Source organism: Nelumbo lutea, chromosome 8, assembly GCF_056320005.1.
Source record: "Nelumbo lutea isolate HS-2025 chromosome 8, American lotus-T2T, whole genome shotgun sequence".
Classification (NCBI taxonomy): domain Eukaryota; kingdom Viridiplantae; phylum Streptophyta; class Magnoliopsida; order Proteales; family Nelumbonaceae; genus Nelumbo; species Nelumbo lutea.
The window spans coordinates 57,859,775-57,884,081 of NC_142691.1; the positions used below are offsets into that span (position 1 = coordinate 57,859,775).

Genomic DNA, 24,307 nt, shown 5'->3' on the forward strand with positions numbered 1-24,307 from the left:
TGGGATCAGTTGCAACAATGGTGTTAGGGGCAGGAACATTATCATCAGAAAACATAACATGCTCAGGTTCAAGAGGAATACCTGGAACTGTATCTACCGAATCTGGAGTTTTAGAAGGACTAATAGAGAGTGGTGTGGGTTGAGAATGTGTGGAGTCAACCATCATCCGTCGGCGTTCATATTTCTGTGAGGCTGCCCGTAGTGGCTCAGGTAATGAAACTGGAGGTGCAGGTGCTGGCTGAACTGATGGAGGCACCAAAGAAATAGGAAAAGGAATAGATTGTGAATTCTCCTCCCCAAAACTCTCCCCCCCCCCCCCCCCCCCCGAGGAGAACCACTCGAGAAGAAGGTGGATTCAAAGAAGGTAACATCCATAGTGACAAATTTGCTCCTCGACACTGGGTCATAACAACAATACCCCTTTTGGTTCTGAGCATACCTAAGAAAAACACATTTCTTGGCCTTAGGATCCAATTTCTTGCGATGAGGGCCAAGAATGTGAACAAAGGAAACACAACCAAAAACCCTTAGAGGTATATGAAATATCTCCCCATCTGGAAAAAGAAGACTAAATGGCACCTTAAACCCCAAAGTCCGTGAAGGAACACGGTTAATCAAATGCACGACTGTAAGCATTGCATCTCCCCAGAACTGCATAGGAATCGAAGCACACAACATAAGGCTCCTTGCCACCTCAATAATGTGTCTGTTTTTCCTCTCAGCAACTCCATTCTGTTGCGGTGTATATGCACAACTACTCTGATGATTTGCACCATGTTCTAAGAGATTCGTGGTCAAGTCCTTCTCAAAGTACTCTCTGGCATTACCTGATCTAAAATCCTTAATTCTCACTCCAAATTGTGTGAGAACCATCTGGTGGAACTGTCGTACCAAGTTAGGAACCTCATCACGTGATCTTATCAAATACATCCAAGAATATCATGTATAATCATCCACAAACAAGAGAAAGTAACGGAATCCTCCCATGGAAGGGATATGATATGGCCCCCATACATCAGTGTGAACAATATTAAAAGCAAAAGTACTCCTTTTATTACTTGGTTTAAAAGACTGTATACAATGCTTTCCTAACTGACAACTCTCATACTCCAAAGTAGATAACTGAACAGACTCAAACAACTTTGGGAAAAGACATTTCAAAGAACTAAAAAAAGATGTCCCAAACGATTGTGCCAAAGCATAATCTGGTTCACCGAATCTAACCCACTACTACTGCTGCTGCTAACATGATGGCTCTGATGTCTCGAAATTCATGCAGAAGGTAGACTCCATTCACCTCACGACCATTCCCAATCATCTTCTTTGATTCCAGATCCTACAAAACACAATTACTAGGAAGAAAGGTCACGGAACAATTCAAATTTTTTGTTAAAGAACTAACAGATAGTAGGTTGGTTTGAAGTCTAGGTACATGTAAAACAGAAGACTAAGTTATATCATTGGTCACTCTAACTGTCCCCTTCCCAGCAATGGGAATATGTGAACCATCTGCTGTAGAGACTCTGTCTCTACCAGAGCACAATTGATAGGAACTGAAAAGGGTAGGGGCATTAGTCATTTGCTCAGATGCTCCTAAGTCTATAATCCAAGGAGGTCCCTGCTTACCTGAAGTGGATGCAGGATTTGCAATTGCATATGAACTACCTGTATGTGCAAAGGAAATGGTGTAGTTGGCTCATGCATTTTGTTATCCATCTGGAAGGCTAGAGCTAGGTGAATCTTTCATACTCATAATCTGTCCAAAACTCTCCAATTTTGTTCTCACTGCTGCTACTACAATGGATTCCCAATCAGTTTGGGAAAAAAGGGGCCAAAGAGTCTCCTGTAGTGGCTACATTTGCATTTCCCTTCTTGTTTCTTATCTGGGTAGGCATAATATTTGGATGAAGCTTCCAACAAGTGTCCCTGGTATGCTTTGGCTTCTTGCAATAATCACACACCAAGTCCTTATCTTCCCATCTAGTCTCACTACTCCCCCTGTCTCCATTCGGCTTAGGTTTTGTTGTACCAACCATAGCCGACTGGTCAATCCCAGGCTATCTCAACATTACATTCCTCCTACTCTCCTCTCTAGAGACAAAGTCATAGGCTTGAGAGAGTTACACCCTCCCTAGAAAGAATATGTTGCCTAGCAATGTCAAATTCAGGGTTCAGCCCTACCAAGAACTCAAAAACCCTATTCCTCTCTACCAGTTTGTGATAGTTTGCTGCATCATTTACACTTTCCCATACCACAGTTTTTAAGTGATCTATTTCCTATCATAGGGTTTTCAGCATGGAGAAATACATAACAAGAGGTTTTTCTCCCTGTTTCATACTTATCACTTGATTTCTTAACTGATAGGCTCTGGCTTCATTTTGCTTATGAGAGTAGGTTTCAGTCACTCCATCTCAAATCTCCTTAGAAGTATTAGCCCATAGGAAATTTTTTGCAATATGAGGTAACATAGAATTACACAACCAGGACATTACCATGTAATTCTCCTGCACCCATCGGGAAGAGTCTGGTATCAGGTTTCTTCTCCTCCCTAGTGAGATACCCTAATTTTCCACCGACACCCATAGCCATCTTAGCTGATTGTGCTCGCTCAAATAATTTGTACCATCAAGTTTTACTGTAGTAATGATCCCAGGCCCAAAAATATCACTACTACCTCTAACACCCAGCCCCACAGTACCGGTAGATTTCATCTCGGTATTCCAACTCTCCATCTTACTTCAAACAATTCAATAGTAAGAAAAAATAGATTGGAAATCTTCCAAAAATAATTAATATCACATACACAGAAACCAACCCTTTCGGAAGAAGAAAACCATATCTGGAGAGAAATCTCTCTCCTTCCCACGCCTCCCAACAGAGAGAAGAGTGAATCAATCACTTTGGGAGGCTTAGAAAATTTCAGAAACCAAACCGCCCTCTTCAGAATATCAAAAGAAAATTAACAATACCTAGGCGCCCAAGATCAGATAAAAAACAAAGAGTCCAACTTTTTTGGGACTCTTCCCCGTACTCCAGTTCTTCCTGATTTTGATGCCGTACAGTAGATCACCTTCCTACTGACTAGATCCCACAAAAAAATCCAAGAATTGGGCAATCTATAGCAGATTGATCAGCCCTTTATTACTTCATGAAGTCGGCTGATCTAGGGCTGCATGAGAATGCTTCAAGAAACCCTAGCTGATGCTCTGATACCAAGTAGAAATCTGCTGAACTAAAAAATATGAAAGAAAAGTTGTTTCTTGAAGAGAGGAGAAGAAGAGAAGAAGAGAAGAAGAGAAGTTGAAAAGAAAAGAGAGCTATGTCTGGCTGCTCCCTTCACTTATTATTTATACTAAAAATAATAGAGCAGTACAAAGACAACTATGCCCTTATAGGGCGATAAAAAATAAAACAACATATATAAGACTCAAAAACATAATAAAATTTGGACTCACATAACTACTGTGGTCCCCACCTCCTATCTAACAACTAACACAAAACATCTACTCAGAAAAACATCATAAAACTGATTAATCTTCAAAAGATCCTAAATTGGTTTTATTCTTGTACTGTGTAGGTGTCCTTCACTAATCAGGGGCATTCTAGTCCTTTCATTGTATCTTCCTAATGTTAATATATATACTAGTTTGTAGGGCTGGCTGGACATAGATTGCTGTCTGTACACAGCTCTCTTCTCTTCTCTCATCTCTTCTTGCTCTTCTACTTCACCATTTCAGCTAACATGGTATCAGAGCATCAATCAGTCTGATTGACTGGTTCTAGTTTTCCTTCTTTTTCTTCCCTCTTCTATTCTCCTTTTTTTCTTCTTTTTTTCTTTGGCTACTGTGAAGAAGCCCTAGGTCTGATCGCAGAGTACAGAAAGGTCTGTGTCTAGGGTTCTCTTTGAGTGTAGGGATCAAAGAGAGTTCCCCCAGCCTGTATATGCCCTGCTAGCTTTTCTATAACAATGGCTACTAGAGAGATCTGTATAGAATAGATCTAGGAGGACTGAGTGGACGGTTACTAGTTTCAGTCTGAGAGCAAGAACTGATTACAGAAATTGTTCACAGTCCAGATTCAACTACAGAAGTTGCTTTTAGTCCAGATCTGATTTCAGGAAGTGTTCTCAGTCCAGCTGCAGGAGTTTTTTTTTTTTTTCCCTTCTTTTTTGTCAGTTCACGAAGTGTTCTCATTCCAGATTTAGTTGCAGGGGTTGTCCTCAGTTCCGTTGTAACTTGTAAGGTTTCCCAGTCTGTGAAGCTTCTTCTAACATCCGGTGGGTGTGGGAAGGGTACAGGACTACAGGAGTTACAGTCAACAGGACTTTTAACAGTTCAGCAGGGTATTAGCTGCTATCAGTTCAGTCACAGCTCCAGCAGGTTATAAACCTTGTTTTTTTTTTGAAGACAACAGTTGTGGGTTGCTGTTAGGAGCCGAACATTTCCACAATATCAGGAGAGGTGTCCTGTAAGGATAATAGGACTGGTGGGAGATCCTCAAACCTAGAAATCTAAATCTGCATCATCTGCAAATCACCAGTGTGTTGTTGGATGAATACAAATTCAAAGAATGGTCTGTTTCAACCAAAGTCTTCATTACTTCCAGGGAGCTTATGGGTTATATAAATGGAAAGAAGGAACCTAAAGAGGATGATGCTGAGTACTCAATTTGGTGCAAAGAGAATGCTACTGTTATGTCCTGGCTACTTCTTTCAATGACTCAAAGGGTTGTAAGGACTGTTCAACACTTCCCTACAGTGTCTAACTCTTGGGTTATTGATTCCGGTGCTATCGACCATATGACACATGTCTTCTTCATTTTCTTCTTATCATTTGATGTTTGGCCAAGATAAGATGAGAGTAGCTGATGTTTCATTCTCCATCATCTTTAGAAAGGGGGAGGTTAACCTAGGCAAGGATTTCTCTCTTAAATCTGTACTCTATGTTCACAATCTTGTTTCAAACCTATTATCTATTTCTAAGCTTACAAAAAACTTAATCTGTAGTATAACATTCTTTCCTACTCATTGTGTTTTTTAGGACAAATTGATGAAGAGAATGATTGGGAGTGTTGCGACGAAGTTGGGGATTGGTAAATTCTCTTTCTGCGATCGTTTGGACTTGGGGGAGTTGCAGGGATGATTTCTTTGCTGAAAGTTGGTGTCGATGGGGGGGTGGCCTTCGCCCTAGTCTGGAGGTGAGTGACAGCCCACAGTTTTGGCAGGTTTCCTAACCGGGTCGGGTTTGGATATCTAGTGGGACTTCACAGCATTTGGGTCCGAAGCAAATAGCTCTGGTGCAGGCTTTGAGATCAGAGCCACGGAAGGGGAAGATTTTGCTTCTTCCTTGCTTTACACGCCTCTGCCACAGTCGCCACCTTTTCTTTGTCCTTGACAAGAAAGTTTCCTGCTCTAGTCACCGGCTCGACTGCAGCAACAAGGGATTCCCGAGTTTGTGAGTCGGCGCTCCGAGTTAACTCGGTGGATGGAGGAGGTATTTTGTTTTCTTCTCTACTTCGATCATGGCGAAGAACCAGACATTTTTATCAATGATAGGTATCGAACGGGGGATGGAGTGAACTCCGCAGTCTTTCACCTTCAGACAGGCAAAGCTCAGCTCCGACCAGTCCTTGGTTTTGGGGTCAATCTCTTCCAGCCCTCCACATAAGCTTCATATCAAAGAAAACATCTCCTCTGACCATAAATGAAACGGGAGGCCATGAACTACGATCTAGCCATCAAAACTTAACCCAGAAGGAACTGCATTAACAGTCGACCACAACCGGTCGATCTTCACCCACCTACCATAGGCGAGAATCTTCTCCCACAAGTTCTAGGGAATGGAGATTTGCTGAAACTCCTAACTCCACTTTGTTCCAAGATAGGTCGTCAGTTTTTGAACACACAAAAGTGTTTTTCCATTTGCCGAAGGGTCTCGGTTGATTGGCTATGGAGATGTGGGCAGAGCTGCCAGCCTTAACGATTCTGCTCGTAGCCAATATGGGTGGGAAATCCCCTTGTAGAGGAGCTTCAGAGGTTGACGAAACAGAACTCGGGAGAAGAGAATTTAGTACTTCAACGAAAGATATCCAACCTAGTTTCCTTGCTTCTTCGGGGATGCAAATGAATCTGAGCTTCTGAGCAAGCTCCCAACAGCTTAAGCGAATGAACCTACCCCATCTATTTTCATTTATTTGAATGAGCAGCACCTTCCCTCTGCAGGCGTGTTTTTGTTCTCTTATCGCAATCTTTTGATCTTTGATCGCCTCTCCAAGGAAATCTCCTAGCCATTTTGCCTCTTCTACTGACAGTGAGATTTTCGACCAAGCACCTCTACCTCTCTCAATCAAGGCCAGAACATCATCGTGTTTGTGGAGTGTTGAGTCAAATTCAAAGGTTTTTGATCCTATTGCTACTAACCGTTGCATGGTTCTTCAGACTCCCTGATCTTGAATCTGGATTTCACTGATTCCTCCAAAGACAAACCCAGATGGTTCAGGTTCAGGTACAGTGTCCACCTGTGCAGCTGGGGGGAGTTGTTCCTCAAGTGGTTCCAAAGTCGGTTTGCTATGGAAACCCGTCTCCACAAAACTGCCACCCTGTCTTTGTTCTTGATTTGTATCTATTTTCTTCTCTCTACGAATCTCTTGTAGGCCTTCCACTTTCTGCAGTAAGGTTACCATGTTAGATAGTGTATGCCCTTAGCTCCAATCAGAATGATGTACCTTATGACATTTATTGTAAATGAATAAAGTACATATTTGATAATGTTATTATAGTGTGTTTCTGTGTAATACCCTTAAATTGGACACATATGAGACTTGTGTTAGTTTAGAATGTTCACAGTCGTTGGATAAGTCTGGGGAGATTTAACCTACTAAGGCTGACATTGATGTGCCGCCAAGTTGGTTGGGGTAGCCTGTCTCAGCTGCCAGGGTGAGACCCGAGGTACATGCAGTGTAGGTTTTCTTGGAACCCTAAACCGGACCAGAATTCCAGTATTGCCCTGAACCTTGGTGATTAGTGGGCAAAACTGGAATGTTACACCTGACCCCTAGACTCGATTATGATATTGCACAATGTGTCGGATTGGGTTGTCTTTGATATGCCAATCAGTGAGATCCTTAGAGGGGGTCAAAACCTGGGTATGTTGGGACAGCCCGAGAATTCATCTGAGTGGGTGACAGGATCAGCCTCTTTGTCAGACAAAGGTAATGATCGGGGATGCACTCTCTCTGATGTCAACCAAAGCTGTCGTCAACCGATTTCAATCGTTGAAATTTGTTTTTGCAAAAGATATATATATATATATATATATATATATATATATATATATATATATATATATATATTTATGGTTTCAAAATGTTTGCAAAAGGTTTTAATTCCCGGGATCCATGTGAGTAGAGAGTGCAACACTATTCTTTGCAGCTGAGGGGGAGGTCCTCTCTTGTCGGGCAGTGTTTGATCATTATGGGCTAAGAGGTTAAGTGTAAGACCATTGAGGGTAATACCTGATGGGCTAATCTTGCATTTGCCCACAGTTCCTAGGTTTTTATAAGGTGGCTTGGCCCAAGGATCACTTAGTATAAGTGTTGGGCCCATTAAGAGCCCATGGTGATGGGCTCAAGGGTTCACTGCCCATAACAGTGAATTCGAGCAGGCCTTGTAGCAGAGGCTAGGCTGAACCCGTGTGGCTGATGTGTAGATCAATGTTTGGGTCCCACGCCATAAAAAGAAACCCAACTGGGCAGCGGTTTAGAAGGTAAGTGAGCACATGGAATTAATGGGCCTAAAGCCCAATTCGAACTGGTCTAATTTGATTAGTTAAAGAGGGGTGGATCTGGGATTGGATCAGCAGATAGGATAGGGATAACTCCCTATCCACTCAGAGAGTCCATATCCAAATACAGATTTGGATTTGGAAACTCCTAATAAGATTAGGAGGGCTAATCTAATATGCAAATAAGGTAAGGCATTATCCTTATCTCTTAAAGAGAACTCCTTATCCAAATACAGATTTGGATTAGGAAACTCCTAATGAGATTAGGATTTCTCTTTAAGGCTATAAAAGGAGGAGGGGGCGAACCATTCTACACATTCAACCCCGGAGATCAGATTTCAGATCACAAAGAGAGAAGACAGCAACAGTGTGACTGCGCCATCTTCTCCTTGCATTCTCCTCCAATTGTCGCCATTGCCAGTTCGATCTCCATTCTTGTAGGAGTGATCAAGAAGCGTTCTTGATATCAATCTTTGGAGAAAGGATGATCTAAAGTCGTGCTCACAGCCTCCATCGAATTCTTGCTGAAGGATTCGGTTCTTGGGAAGAACACTGCTGATTCTGCTCCACCCTACACTGTGTCATCTTCAGTGGGAGCAGTCTTTGGAGATTTCTTTGGGCGTGAACACCTTCATTGGAGGATACTGTTTCTTCGTATCAGGTATCTCCCTCTCCTACCTTTTGGTTTCAGATCTGATTCAGTTTTTGGTTCAAGATTGATCTTTGAAAATGCAGATTTTCTAAAACAGCGAATGCAATTCCCAGATGGGAGAGAGAGAAATTTTTGAAATTTCGGCCTACCTTCCTGCAGGGTTCGGCCATCCATATGATCGATCTCTCATCCCTTCGTACCAGCCCCTAAATCCTGTATCTCCAGAATCTCCGTACTAGCATCTTCAGAGAAGAGCAGTTCAGTTCCAAAAGCTTCAGAGTCTAAAAGTTTGCAGGTCTTTGTCGAGTTGATGCTACCAATACTTGACAGCAGATCACCCTCGTCTTCTCCACATCTCTTAACGCCTCCCAATCTGAATCATCTTCAGAGTCTCCTTGCGAGATCCTATTGTAGCAAGGGTTTGGCTTCTCAGGTGTCGTGGAGTTTTCTTCAGTCGCTGGCCTCCAATGCAGCTTCAACCCAGTTGCTGACGTCTTTCCCGCAGCCGGAGGAAGAGGAGGGGAGGGTTTTCTGATCACCGTTCCTGTTTGGGGACGATTCGAGTGGATAGGCACACTTTGGGATGATGATAGACCATAATCATTGTCCCCCATCAGCGCAAGGGAGCTTTGCGCATGACTTTTAAAAGGGTCACGTGACCCAACTTGAAAGACCTGGCCCAAATTAGACTTTCAGATTGGGTTATGTAGACCAGGGTCAAACTTTTCAATTGTTTTTGTAAATTGAGCGCGAGGTGGCCCTTTTTTCAATTGCAGCACCTCAGCATAGGATTTCTTTTGGGCCGTTGGATCCATTTGCATTTTTTCAAAAAATCTCCCTTAAATGGCCAAGCAGTCTCCTTTAATCTATTGCCCAACTTTTCAGTTTCCATAAACGCCTAGTCAACTTGACCTTTCGGACGGTCCACCCAGCACTCACCACATGGCCTCCAACAGTCCACGTCATCATCTTCTTCTACCTCCAAACTGTTCCACAGCCTTGCTTCGACTTCCGACGCCAACCACACCTTTCTCCAATAGTCATCCGCGAAGATGTCCAGGCTTCTTGGGATTTTTTCCAATCTTCCACCTGCAACTTTAATCTTTCTCGTTTGAAGGTTTTGCATGCAAAAACCTTCCAAGACCCCACCACAGGCAACTTCTATCTTATGGAATATGTGCTCCTGCTAGAGGTCGAAGAGTAAACCCAGAATCTTGATAACTATGGTCTTCTGCGAGATATTCAGTTCGTTACAGGAGGGCGACCAATTTTCCACTCCAATCTGGCCAAGTTTGGTTTCAAGGATTCTGCTCACAGTCTGAAGTTCGGCCATGTCAAGTATTGCCTTATTCTTTTCAAATGGGATGAGGGTGATTTTCTCTTTTGGCTGAAGCGTCTCCAATAGGATTTGCAATACTTCTTCCCAATCCTTAACCTCTGTTTTCACTTTCACAACTTTCCTCTTTAACCAGTCCCCATTCCTTCCATCCTATATTATTTTTGAACTCGTATCTGTCGAAAGTACTGTTATAGGAGTAATCTTTTTAGTTTGCTTTTGCTGGTTTGCTTTCCCAGTTTGCTCTTCAGTATTCGAGAACTCCCATTTTTTTCTGGTTGAAATCATCAAGTGCACCTGCGACCATCTTCCACCCCTGTTTAGCTTGTCCCTCCGGAAGGCATACTAGTTGTTTTCTCCCTTTGCCAAAGAACTCTGTTAGTAAAATAAATCCTCCATTTCTGTTCCTTCTATTTTCTACTGTGAATCTCTTCCCATTGTTTGTTGTTTCATTTCCCCACCCTTGTATTCTTTCTACAAATAGAAGGCCATCTACGAAACCTTTTAGCCAGTCCACTACTTCTGATTCTATTATGATAGTTGCTCGTCGGTCTTCCCTAATTTTCAATAGCTTCTTCCCTCTGCTTGCTATTCCCTCCATAAGGACCTTCTTCTTCAACTGAAGTATTCTTCTCCATTTTGTTGCCTGAACGAAACTCTCCATTTCTCCTAGTTCTCTCTTCTCTTCCTCTCAAGGAATCTTTCAACCTTCACGTTGAGATGCAAAAATGACATCATTTTCTTCTCACAGATTATGGTTCAGCAGGAGTGGGATTCCTGCCACCACCTCAAGGAAAGCTCACCAGACTTTCTTCTTTCCATTGCTATATATCCAAAACTTTGAATCCTCTCCTTGTAACCAACTTACTACCAGTTCGGAGTCACCCTCAACAACCAACTTCCTAATGTTCAGATCATTTGCTCTTTGAACACCTTCCAACAGGGCCAGCACTCTGGTCTAAGGGAGTTAGACACTAAACTTATAGGCCTAAAATCTCCAGGCTGGATGGCACCTTGCTTCTTTGGGATCAAAGCTAAGAAGGTAGAGTTCATCCTTGGGCTAATTACTCTCCTTCTGTGGAATTTCCTGAAAACTATCGTCAAATCATTTTTTATTATTTCCCAGCAATCTTGATAGAAAGCCAATGTGAATCCATCAGGCCCAGGAGCCTTAGATCTATCCATAGAGAAAATGGCTTCTTTGACCTCAACTTCCTCAAAGTTCTTCTCCAGAGATTGTGCCTAATTCTCTTCCAAACACTCCCATTCTAGTCCATCCAAAGTCCACCTTTCAGCAAAGGCTTTAGTAATTTCTTCTTGATCTGTGATCTCAGCCCCTCCCACTACTAAAGAGGAAATTGAAATCTTCCTTCTACTATCATTTGCTAAAAAATGAGAGAACTTTGTGTTGCCATCACCCTCCTTGATCCATTTCTCTCTTGGCTTTTGTTTCGAACTGATTCCTCTCTCAGTAAGGTATCCTCTAGCTCCTTCTTTAAAGACCATCTTCTTTCTCTTTCATTCCCTTCTAACACACCTTGCACTTCTTTCCTATCCAACTTCTCAATTTGAGCAATCAAGCTGCCTTTCTTTTTTCTTCCAATCTTCCAAATTCCACTCTATTCCACTCCTTTATCTCCCCCTTCAACCTTTGTAATTTTCTCAAAAACTTTTGCCCTTCCCAAACAGGTTGCGGGCTTTGGGAATCCCACCACTCCTTAACCTGTTTCTTGACATATGCATGCTTTCTTGCAATGTTAAACTTTTTGCTGGTATATTCCTTGCAATATTATTATCTATTAATTATTAATGATGTGTTTGTTAACTGCAATCTGCTTGCCTGACAGCATAAATTGGGTAGAGGGCACCGTGACAAAGTTCAGCAATTCATGGCAATAACTGGAACAAGGCAAGCATTTCAAATTTGCATTTTCTTTTTTCTTTTTTCCTCTTTTTGCTCAGATTTTTATCTATGTATATTTTATTTGATTTCACATCGTGCTTGCTTCATTTTCTTTATTTCTTTTTCTGATAGTTTTGGTGTGCATGAACACATGTATGTACAGACACATTCTGACCAAAGGCCCTATATTTTCCAATTAATAGCCATAGGTGTTGTCAACTCCACCACCTAGAAGCTTAACATTCCCTGTTGAACAACTACCAAATTGAGCAGCTCTAATAGCAAATTTGCAATGATTATCCTAGACGTGTGAGGCCTATCTGGGAAGAACATGGAATTTTGATCCCATATATTTCACAAATGGCAGCCAAGATGCATATCCACATGCTTTCCTCCTGCTTGTAGGAAGGAGGTTTATGGCATACTAACTCTACAGTCTACAATGACTCCTGAATATTTTTATTGATAACAATAATATGCATTAAAAAAGCAAGAGAAGGAATGGTGCAAGGAAAAGGAACCCCACTGTAGGAAAAGGTCTCTTAAGAAAACCAAATAAGGAAGAACTTAACAAACAATTTTGCAAGCTTAAATTCCCAAATATTGATATAAAGAATGGAAATCTGTCTTATGATCGGTGTCTCCAAAACAACTTCCCTCCTTGGCTCCTAGCCAAACTGCTAGTTGAAGAGTTAGCCATACCTTCAAAAAATGGCTCCTCATCTGTTGAAAAGTTGCATGGCAAGTTTGAAAGAATTCTGCTGAAATGGGCATCTGTTAACAGTCTTTTATGGGGCTTCAACTAGAGAACCTTGGGCATCTCACTAAAGCAGTTATTAATCTTCTATCGACGATGCCACAAATTCCATCTTGAACTCCATGGCCCCCTTTTACTGAATTTGTTGAACTGTCTTCCTTGCAATTGATGTCTCAAAAAATGTCTGTTTCCTTAACCAATGAAGGAGTTGGGAAAGATAGGAGATCGCTTGGAGTTTCTAAATTGATGCTTAGTGGGTAGGTTTCTACATGCGGATCAGACATTAGAGATGTAGAGAAATAGATGATCGATGAGTGGTGGTACTTAAGTTTTTCCTGTGTTAGAAGGTTGGGAGCTTCATTATTTCTTTTCAGTTTCAAGTGGCAGGAAGACATGGATTAGTAGTAGGTGACTACAAGGTATATCCATTCTGATGAAGAAAGAGGTTTAGGAGTGGGTGACTACAAGGTATATCCGTTCTGATGAGACAAGTTTGCTAATATGTACGAGAAGCTCGAAGTCTGAATTAGGTTCAGTTAAATGTCTGGGTGAGTTTCAAGTTCTCCTTTGGATCCACGAAAAAGCACTGCAGAGTGTGGTCTCAAAACAGGGAGGAAGGTGAAGGGGGGGTAGAGAAAGGAATAGTGGATGAAGAGTAAGGGTTGTCTCAGGCCTGACAGGGGGAGGAGGGAGTTCTCTTCTGTTTTGATGCCTTCAAGCTGCAGGGCATTTTTCTCAGAGATTCAAGTTGTGGGTGAAAGGGGAGGGGGATAGCGTAGATGTTATTATGTTTTTGGGTCCTGGTTTTTCTTGGTATGTTTATGCAAATATTCCAATTTTTGGGTTTTAGTTTCTTTTGTTCTTTTGGGTGTTTGGTTTAGTAAGAGTTTTGTGGGGATTGATATGTTGGATATGGGTGTAAAGTTTCCAAAGATAGTGGTTGGGAGAATGTTGGTCCTTAGTTGTGTTTGGAGGTGTTCCCTCAACACCTCTCTAGGTTGTAATCGCTTTTTCTTTTAATGAATTTTCTTTTTACTATCAAAAAAACTTAAAAATGGCTTTATCATTCAACAATTAAGTAAGCCTTGAGTTGATGGAATGCTGAATGGCACATTTTTAAATTTGGAACTTTTTCAGCATTCTATTTTCTTGTTTCAGCAATTATTAAATGCCACTTAAGACCAGAGGCACCAGAGACAGAAAAGAATGAAGTAGACAGATTGGAAAACAGAAAGTATCTATTTAGTTCGATTCTGCCTCCCAAAGATAACCTAGGTTTGGTGCCAATATACTTCTGGAAGTGATATCATCTGGGAGTTTGTATTTGTAACTTTATTTGCCTCATTCCCATTTAGTTTTGTTGATTGTTGCTTTCCATGGTTTTGTCTTCCAGGCATCATGAAAAGGCATTCATCAGAGTTCCATATTATACATATCTTTTACTTGTTTTTGTCATCTTGGATCATGTAAATACATTTCTTGCTTTAGAATTTCATATCATGACGTCATCGTTGCAGTGAAAAAGTAGCTCTCCAGGCTTTGAAGGCCAGTGATTGGCACCTTGAAGGAGCCTTTGATATATTCTACAGTCAGCCTCAGGTTAAATCCATTCCTGATTCTAGGCATCTTGAAGAGCTTTATAATAGATATAAAGGTAATTTTTAGTTTTTTATTGTAATTACATTTGCAGTATTTGTCTTCTTTGTCTTACACTTGGGATTCAATTTCCAAGTGATGTCTTATCAATGTTGAAGTTGTATGACTAGTTGGAGATGGACATAGTTAAAACATGGTACATGGTCTTGGACAAACAATATCATACCACCAGCAGCAAAAAAAAAAACAAAAAAAAAAAAAAACAAAACAAAACAGAAGGAAAAAAAAGAGGAAGAAAAGAGTCTTCGGGGAAGGGTGGTTGGGACTTTTTTTGTGTTGTTTTGTACTCTTCTATACTTTTATTGTACCAATAAAGAAAAAGGGAGGGTTTATATTTGATATGTACATTTCTTTGGTTGCTCATTCCTTTGTTAATTATTTGCATATCACATTGTGTTGCTTAGTAAGTTGCATTCTAAAAGATGATATTTTGTGCAGATCCGTATGTTGATATGATTCTAGCAGATGGTATCTCTCTTCTTTGCAATGACCTACAGGTATCTTGGCTCAATTAAATTATATTATTCTTGATTCTTTGAATGATCAAATATATTTGGCATTCCCAATTAAATATATTTATGTCCTATCAAAAAAAATTAAATATATTTATGAAAAAATTCTCTACATTTTCCACTTGCAATATTATCTAGACTCTGCCTTTCTATTACCACCTGCATTTCTCCCTTGAAATCTGTTGACATATTTATGTGGCTTTGTTTTTGGTAGGTGGATCCTGGGGACATTGTAATGGTATGTGCCCATTCTTTAAGCAAATGCTTTTTTCCTGGACCATGGATAATTAGCTAATGTGTAGGAAACTAGGGCATTTTGATTAGGTTATTGTTAAAGCTAACATTTATGTGTGCCTGGGGGTGAGAAATACTTAAATTTTTGAGATTCCCTAGTTTCCCTAATATTTCCATGACATATTTCCATTTCCATGGGTAGCGACAAAATTTTACCAGAATCGACATATTTCCCAATGAACACTACCAGCACTATGTGGAATACAAGGGATAGTTTCCATGACATACATATTCCCCAATGAACACTACCAGCACTATATGAAGTATAAGATATAGTATTAAAACATAAGTTGGTGATAATATTGTAGATATGTGGAGTAACAGCACTATGTGGAATACAAGGGATAGTTTCCATGACATACATATTCCCCAATGAACACTACCAGCACTATATGAAGTATAAGATATAGTATTAAAACATAAGTTGGTGATAATATTGTAGATATGTGGAGTAACAATGTTATTGCTCGCTTAACTTACATGATTACCACTTTGAGCTTGCTAAATATTCATTACAAGCATGAAGTTAAATATTAGTTTTTCTTTGTTAATAGATTATTTGGTTGATCTATTACAACCATTTACATTTTCTGTTAGCTTAAATTTTGCTTTAACTCATTCTATCATGACACTCTGAATGTTAAGGTTTGTAGGGCTACTCCTGAATGTATTATTTTGTCTATAACCTTAATTAGCTTTGTTTAGTGATTTGGAACAAGATAATAATTTAAAAGGGTGTGCCTATGCTCTTTTTTATCATTTCATAAAATATATTTTTTTGATCAATTATCATTTCATAAAATATCATTCTATATTTTGCGTACAATGTTTCAACCATGCCTATATTTTTGCAATATTTCCATACGATGTTTCCGACATTTCCAGCATGTTTCTTATATTTGGATGATTGACACTTCCACCGACATTGACATTTTAAACCTTGTTTGAGAACACTAGTTCCACTGATAAGTGGTACTGGGAGGAATCAAAGGAAAGCTATGTTCCTGGTTATCAGTGCACAAGGAACTCAGAAATTTAGATTACAATTGATCTTTTGACAGGTATATATTTTCTTGTTAATTGCTTGCTAACAGAATTTACAGAATTACTTTATAGTCCCATACACAACATGGGTCTACATGGTCAGTATCCTGATTTTTTGTTAATAACACAGTACATTGCATTTCAAATAAAAACCAAAACTTTTAGGTGGGTTCTTTGTGGAATGATCCTCCTTCCTATTTGGCTCCCATTGAAAAGGAAGGGTATTTCTAATTAAAATTTCATATTTGAGGTAGCTATAAATTTGGTCTAATGGATTTGGGGATATTGTCTTAATGCCACTTGATCAGTGATTTAAAAGGCCTGCCTTGGGTGTGACTAGCAAAAAGGTGAGGTTCATTTTAAGGTATGCACCTTGCCTAGGTTCCAGATGCGCCTTTTTATTTTTTGCGCTTTTTAGTGTTTTTAAAATATGGTGGTTGGGTTAGGAGCCCTGCCCCTGGACCCCCAACCAACTCCCTTGAGGCAAGTCCATGTGGTCTTAAAATTCTTAATCCCTAAAAATTGATTTTATAATTTTAATTATCTTTTAAAAATATCTTTTACTAGGATGAATGAATGAATGAACAACATTACCAAATAGGGGGGGAATTTTAAGACCCTAACAAGGATTTGTTTGGGCTTGCCTCAAGGGGCTTGGTACACTGGTGGCTTGTAGAATTAGGAATGAAAGACGTAATATCACATTAAGTATTTGAAATAATGCAATTTAGAATGAAAGATGTAGCATCACTTTGAATATGTTTTATATGTTATGTTTATGTATTTAAAATTGAGCTAATGGACTTTTTTAAAACATTTAGTTTAAAATTAAAGCTTGATTTTTTTAATCAACATTATTTTTAATATTTTCTTAATTTATTTTGATTTTTTTTTATTTTGTGCCTTGCTTCAAAAAGGTGCACCTCTCGCTTGTGCAATGCACCTTGGGCACAAAATGGCCTTTGCACTTTTAAAACACTACATTTGATATTTATAAGTTTTTGGAGAAGTGAACCAATGTTTCTAGAAAAGAGGTAGTAAATTGTATGGTGTCCAAGATTTAGGCATCCTTTTAAACAGGTGGTGCTACACAAGCCTGGGGGTAGAATGTCCCAAGGTTTAGGCATCCTTTGCTGAATAGAGAGGTGGGGGGATACATTTCTTTACTTGCATGGCTACAAGTATCCGAAGCGGAGAATAGCGTGTAGGATGAAAGATGTGCAAATAGTGTGCCAAGAGTGTGCTGGTGGAAAGTTGATGGTTCAATATTTTCATGGGGCTTTGATAAGAAATATGGGTGAATGGAATAACATTAAAGGGGTATGGGGCAACCCAATTCCTTGAAGCCTTCGTATGGCTAGTACTGATGATAGATGGTATTTTAACGTTCGATCATTTGAAGCTAAGGGATTTTCACATGCCAATTATGCAAAATATGTTTTTATTGCAAAAGGGAGGGCAAAAGTGTTCTTCATTTAATTGATCAAAAAAAGTGTTCTTCATTTATTTAATTAGTGGTTGCAACATGGTGGGAAGACTGCAAAGTGAGGGTTGGGCGGGTTTCAGACTTCTTCAGAAATTAAAAGCTTTGAAGAAAAATCTTAAAGCTTTGGGGAGAGAAGAATTTAAAGCTGTTGAAGTAGATAAAAAATAGAATTCTGTCGGAATTAGAGGACTTGAACAATAGAGAGCAAAATGGGATCCTCAATGCCTTAAACAGAAATAAAAGAACAGAATTAATAAAGGAATGGGAGCAACTAGTTAGAAGGGAAGAGATCTATTAGAGACAAAGATCAAGAGTGAGATGGTTGAAAGATGGGGACAATAATTCCAGATTTTTCATACCTATGCCTCGAGAAAAAGTAGGAAGAATTTTATTTCTAAGCTCAACCTTAATCAGAGAGAAGTGGAGAATCCTGAGGAAATTTCTGAAGCTTTACTTTCTTTCTTTAAAAACCTTTACTCCAAGGATAGTGAAAATCAGTTCACAATATTTAATTGGGATGGCACTACCCTATTAGCTGAAAAGAGCGATTGGTTGGAAAGAAGCTTTGAAGAGGAAGAAGTCAAGAAGACTATTTTTAGCATGGATGGAGATAGGGCTCCAGGGCTGGATGGCTTCCCTATTCTTTTCTTCCAAAAGTGTTGGGAAATTGTAAAGTTAGATCTAATGGAGTTTTTCAGTGACTTCCATTCATCTACCATTATTAACAAGGGCCTTAACTCTACTTTTCTCTACCTCATCCCTAAGAAAGGGGGAGTTTTGGAAGTTAAAGACTTTAGACCTATAAGTTTGGTTGGGAGCATTTACAAAATTTTGGCGAAGGTTCTGGCCAACAGACTCAAAGAAGTCCTTGAAGATCTAATTTCCCCAAATCAGTTTGCTTTTGTAAAAGGAAGACAAATTGTGGACAGCATTCTTATTGCAAATGAGTGTGTGGAAGATAGAAAATCCTCTGGGATCCTGGGGGTCCTTGTGAAACTCGATCTTGAGAAGGTGTACGACAAAGTGGATTGGGACTGCATTCTTGATTGCTTAAGGCTAAGAGGTTTTGGGAGAAACTGGATCAGGTGGATTAAAGGTTGTATTGGCTCTCATTGGTTTTCGGTATTGATAAATGGTGAAGCGAAAGGTTATTTCAAGGCTAGCAGGGGTCTAAGACAAGGTTGCCCTCTTTCCCCATTACTTTTCACTTTGGTGATGGATATATTTAACTATCTCTTTGACAAGTCAATTCTTCTCAACTTGGTGAAAGGCTTTGAAGTGGGTAGGGATAAACTTTACATCTCTCACTTACAGTTCGCCGACGACATAATCCTATTCTTGGATGCCTCCATAACCAACATCACAAACACTAAAATGGTAATCAAATGTTTCAAGATTCTCATTGGTCTGAGAGTTAATTTCTACAAAAGTAGTATTGTGGCTATCAACTTAGTGGAAGTGGAACTTCTAGAAAATTGCAAATCTTTATTGGGGTGCAAAGTGGAGAATCTCCCCATTACCTACCTTGGGATGCCTCTAGGAGGGAATCCAAAATCCCTCAACTTTTGGAGTCCTGTGATGGAGAAATGCGAGAAGAAATTATTGACTTGGAAAAAGTGTTATCTCTCCAAAGGGGTAGGCTTACTCTCTTAAAGGCCTCCTTATCAAATCTGCCGGTCTACTTTCTCTCTGTCTTCTAGATTTCAACCAAAGTCAGAAATCAGATTGAGAAGCTTCAAAGGAATTTTCTTTGGGAAGGTGGTGGAGATAAGAGAAACCATTTAGTCAACTGGAAACAAGTATGCAGACCAAAAGAGGAAGGCGGGTTGGGTATTGAACAGCTTAAGGAGAAAAATTCTTCTCTCCTAGGCAAATGGCTCTGGAGATTTCTGAAAGAACCTAATGCTCTTTGGATTGCTGTCATCTCAAGTAAATATGGACGAAATACAAACGGGTGGGATTGCAATCTCCATTTGAACAGGATAAAGGCCACCAACCCTTGGAAAGGTATATGTTCCATTTGTACTTCTTTCTTTCCTTTCATAAGGTATAAAGTGGGAAATGGGTCTAGAATTAAATTCTGGAAAGATCTTTGGTGGGGGGAATCTACCCTGGAAGCCTCTTTCCCTAGGTTGTTTAACCTCACCCTTGACCAAGAAGCCTCTATTTCTGCTTGCCTCCCAAACCAGTCCGCCGAGAATTCTTTAAACCTCCACCTCAGAAGACCCCTAAGGGACTCGGAGATTTCTGATTTAATAGCCTTAATCCAAACCCTCAAAGATGCCTATATATCCCCCTCTCATTCTGACACCCGAATATGGACCCTTCACCCAAATGGCGAATTCTCTTCTAAGTCTATGTTCAGGGCTTTGACTGCTGAAGGTCAGCATCCCTCTTTTCCTTACAAGAAAATTTGGTGCAGCCACATCCCCTCAAGAATTTGCTTCTTTGTATGGGAAGACGCTCCATTTCTCCTCATGTTTGTATTTTATGTCTCAGTGAGGGTGAATCAGCAGATCATATTCTTCTTCATTGCAGCTGCAGCTTCACTCAAAGGATATGGTCCCACTTCTTGAATATGGCAGGGTACAGCTGGGTTTTTCCAAAACACATCATGGACAACTTGAATCAATGGCAAGGAATAGGGCTTAGCAAAAGGGGTAAAGTCTTTTGGCAATCAGTGCCTCATGCAGTAATGTGGGGCGTTTGGGAAGAAAGAAACATCCGTATCTTTGACAATAAAGGCAGAACCTTGGAGGAGTTAATCTCAGATATTACCTTTCGTTGCATCCTTTGGGCGGTGAATTCAGCTCTGTTTAAAGGACTTTCAGTCGATGATATTACCAGAGATATTCACCCCTTTCTGTTTCTGCCTCATCCCCAGCAAACTCCCTTGAGGCATCCCATTTCCATCAGTGATGGTGTGATAACCCTTAATTTTGATGGTTGTGCCTTAAGCAATTCGGGCTTTGCAGGTATTGGTGGTACAGTAAGGGATGAAAGGGGCAATATCTGCTGAACTTTTAGTGGTCCAATCGGTTGGGCCGACTCCACAAAGGCTGAAGTGATGGCTGCTCTCACCGGAATCAGGATAATAAAGAATTTGGGAATTCAGAATTTGATCATTGCAGGTGATTCAGCAAATACAATAATATGGTTAAGAGACATAAAAGGGGGCCCTTGGAGACTGTATCACTATCTGACTGAAGCTTGGGATTCTTTGGATGGTTTGAATGTTAACTTAGTTTGGATTCCTAGGGAACACAATCATACTGCAGATGGCCTAGCTAAATTTGGTGCTCAAAAAAAAAAATAAAGCATGGTGGGGTTCATATGTAATTTCTTTTTTCTCACTTCTAAGATATAAAGAGTAGAGCCATCTTAGCCTGATGAAATTTTCTCTTTTTGGCCTAGTGTTAGTGGTGCTAAGGAATTAAGATTTTTTTTTGGATCAATTAAAGAATTAAAATTTTATGGTGTAGTCCTTTTTGATTTGTGCTGGGGAGTTTGGCAAGAAAGAAAAAGGTGAATTTCTAATGTTTGTGTTATTTTGGATTCAAATGTATCAATAAAGGGGGTCTAGAGTAAAATCTTTTGGACTTTTAGGGAATGCTGAGGGAAGCAGGCGGTTGTCATGGTTTTCTTTCTGAGAAGGATTATTACATTTTTATATTTGGTGAAATTTCTTCATTGCTTATAAAATGTTCTTGTTTTAATAGAAAGGTTACCAGAAAGACATGATGCCAGAAAAACTTATAACCAATCAACTTATCAATCCTTGAAGAGATTTTCTCTTTGATTTGTTCAACCCTTCCAAAATGCTCTTTGTTCCAAGCCTTTATTTTCTACTTCAAGTTCTGTAACTTCCTACAAAATCTCCCAACTTTGTTCCGGGCAAGACAAATTAGAGGCAGGTAAAGAAATGGAAAGGGGTGACGGTTTACAGATTCCTTGTCCAACTTTGGAATAAGCCTCTCCCTGTACAACTTTTGTCGGGTGTTATCATTGTCAGGTAAATTCTGTATAGCATCCATTCATTGTTCCTCTTGTGCTTCACTTTGTAGGTTAGTGTTGATTCTAAGGTCCCATGTATGGACACTGTGATCTTGTGGCACCGTTGGTTGTATTTCCCTTTCTTTTTCAGCTACATCTGAATCCACCACTAAGTGGCAGGCAGTTCAAGTCCAGCTTCTTTCGACATTGGTTGTATTGGACAACATTTTATGTTCTTCCTTGCTTATTGGTTCAGGTTTTGAAGTCTTTGAGGGTTCAATACAGCATTTAGCAATGTTTTTGTTGATTAAACCCTAACAAATATAAAAATAATAAAAAGAAATTTGTATATAAACACATAAAATGAATATTTTATAACACATTATAGAAAACTACTTGGCGATTAGGCGAGGTGAACCTCCAAGGGCGCCTTGTTGCCTAGGCGTCGCTTTGACAACTATGGGGGGAACCATGGATATCTCCACAACTTCTTAGCTGTTAATTCCATGTTAAATCCTCTTCTTCCCTAACCGCATCATTGTGCCTATATGCCCCCACCATTTCTACAGGTGCATACAGGAAGTACCATGAACAGGTTTGGGAACTCAACTGGGAAATCAGTAGTCTTCAATGATGATAATGGGGAACTCGGGAAACCAATAAAGACACTGCCTTGATGATTAATTTCCTCAATAGTTATGTTTTGATAACTGCATTTTGGTACACATTTTGTGGACGTTATTGTCAGGATATGTGAATTTCCTGAAGTAATTTTATTTAGTGCACTTGTGATTTTTTTGGTCAATAACAGTTAATGCACTTTTAGTTGTCTTAATTTCTTATTATCGTCAACGTCAATTAGTTGTCTGGAGGTTCTTGTTACCATGGATTTTTACCTTCTCCGCAGTTGGTTGTTTCCTGGCATATGAAGGCTGCCACCATGTGTGAATTTTCAAAGCAGGAGTTCATAGGTGGATTGCAGTCATTGGGGCAAGTATTAATTAGTTACTGTTATCATGTTCATTATGTTCTTCTAGTTTTTTGTTTTATATAGGATATTTTTTTGTTAGGTTTTATATAGGATTGAAACATGGTTTCTTCTGAGTCATTGAGGTTGAATATTGTGATGACAGGGTAGATTCACTTGAGAAGTTCCGTGAAAGGATGCAGTTTATGCGATCAGAACTAAAGGATGAGCGTATGTTTATTTTATTCTGGGAAATACAAAATGTTCATCCTGTATTCAGAAAATTGTTTTCTATTTTATATTTATTTTTATATGGGATAGACTTGTAAGTTTGCAACTTTTGGGGCAAACTTGGAACTTTCCAAGGTTTGAATTAACATTTTGGAGGTAGTAGGTCTAAGTGTAGTTACTCTTGCTGAGTTAATGTTCTCTCTTCCACTATGCTTGCACAGAAAAGTTCCGTGAGATATACAACTTTGCCTTTGGCTGGGCTAAAGAAAAGGTATGTCTGATTTATGAGCTGTGGTAACTGCTAGTTTGTTCATTGATAACTTTCTGAATGTTTGTTTTTGTTTTTAATTTGGAAAAGAATTGATTGCAGTTGGTATGACTTTTTACAAATTGCATGCTGTTACTTATCTGGGGGCTTCTATGTGATATTGAGATTGTAATAGGCATGTCTATGAATTTTAGGTTTAGTTTATCAATCTGGTCAGGCAATGACTAGTCATGATAGTCTCTTTAATTGATGTAATGACTAGTCCCTAGGTGTTAACCAGCTCACCACAAATAAAAAAAAAAAAAAATCTTTTCAAATATCGATTCAACCTCATGTTAACATTAATATAGATTGAAACCAGCTCCTACCACTTATTAGTTTCTTGCCCCTTTGCTACTGATCTTTGGGAATAGTTTCTTTCCGCTTTTGGTTGCAGGTGGACCCCACCATCAAACATTCAAAGTTTGTTTAGCCCCTCATTCTTTGGTTGGCCAAACAAAAGGGGAAGGATAATGTGGAGGTGTGTGAGGGCTGCTGTTTGCTGGACTCTTTGGGAGGAAAGGAACACCAGAATTTTCTCTGAAGTCAAAAGAAGTAAAGAATGCCTTATTGAAGTAGTAACAGTGAGGGTGGTACATTGGTTGAAATCCTTGGACCTGTTTGTTGATATTTCTATGGATGTGTTGCTGAATAGCTGGCTGGAGATGGCAAATTCTGCTTCTGCTTGCTCTTTAGTTTGTCCTGTGTGGTCACCACCAGGAAGTGGACTTATAAAGCTAAACTTTGATGGAAGTAGTGAAGGAAATCCAGGTTCATCAGGTGTAGGAGGGGTTTTCAGAGATGAGGATGGGAAGGTGCTTGCTTTGTATTCAGGTTCAATTGGATTTGGAGACTCTCTCAAAGCTGAGGTTTATGCAGTACTGGTGGGTATAAGGAAGTCTAAGGAACTGAATATGCAAAAGTTAGTCATTGAAGGGGACTCAAAGCTGGTCTTAAGTTGGTTACAAGAAGGTAGTGGACTTTGGAAATATGCTAATGAGAGGAGGGAGATTAAGTGGATAACTAGAGGACTGGAAGTCAAGTTTCAGTGGGTCAAGAGAACAGCAAATGCATTTGTTGATGCTTTGGCAAAGCAGGGGGTGGGAAGGGATCAAATGTTTTGGGTTGTTCTGTAACTTTTTCTTTTTTGTTATCTTCCTGGAGAGAGTTAAGTCTGTTTATCTCTCTTTGGAGCGCTGTAACAAATTTCTTTTAATCTAATGAATTCCAGTTATTGATCAAAAAAAATATTGATACATAATGTTTCATAACAATCTTTGTTTTGCAAACACAAAATCGAAGGCTGGATACGCTAGGATGGAGAGTTACAACCTTTGTTTTCAAATAAGCTTGATTATTTAATGCTGGTCCCATTGATTGTGGCAAC

General features: G+C 39.6%; 1 protein-coding gene across 2 annotated transcripts in view; it reads left to right on the plus strand.

Annotated features, from left to right (window-relative positions):
- LOC148844375 (uncharacterized) overlaps positions 1–24,307 on the plus strand; it is a 64,252-nt gene that overhangs the window by 13,156 nt on the left and 26,789 nt on the right. For both annotated transcript variants that reach the window (XM_088956840.1, XM_088956841.1), the window contains exons 2-8: positions 11,618–11,679; positions 13,948–14,084; positions 14,525–14,583; positions 14,813–14,836; positions 22,323–22,405; positions 22,549–22,613; positions 22,835–22,884. In XM_088956840.1, coding sequence (XP_088812966.1) covers positions 11,618–11,679; positions 13,948–14,084; positions 14,525–14,583; positions 14,813–14,836; positions 22,323–22,405; positions 22,549–22,613; positions 22,835–22,884 — 480 coding nt within the window. The remainder of the gene's footprint in view (positions 1–11,617; positions 11,680–13,947; positions 14,085–14,524; positions 14,584–14,812; positions 14,837–22,322; positions 22,406–22,548; positions 22,614–22,834; positions 22,885–24,307) is intronic.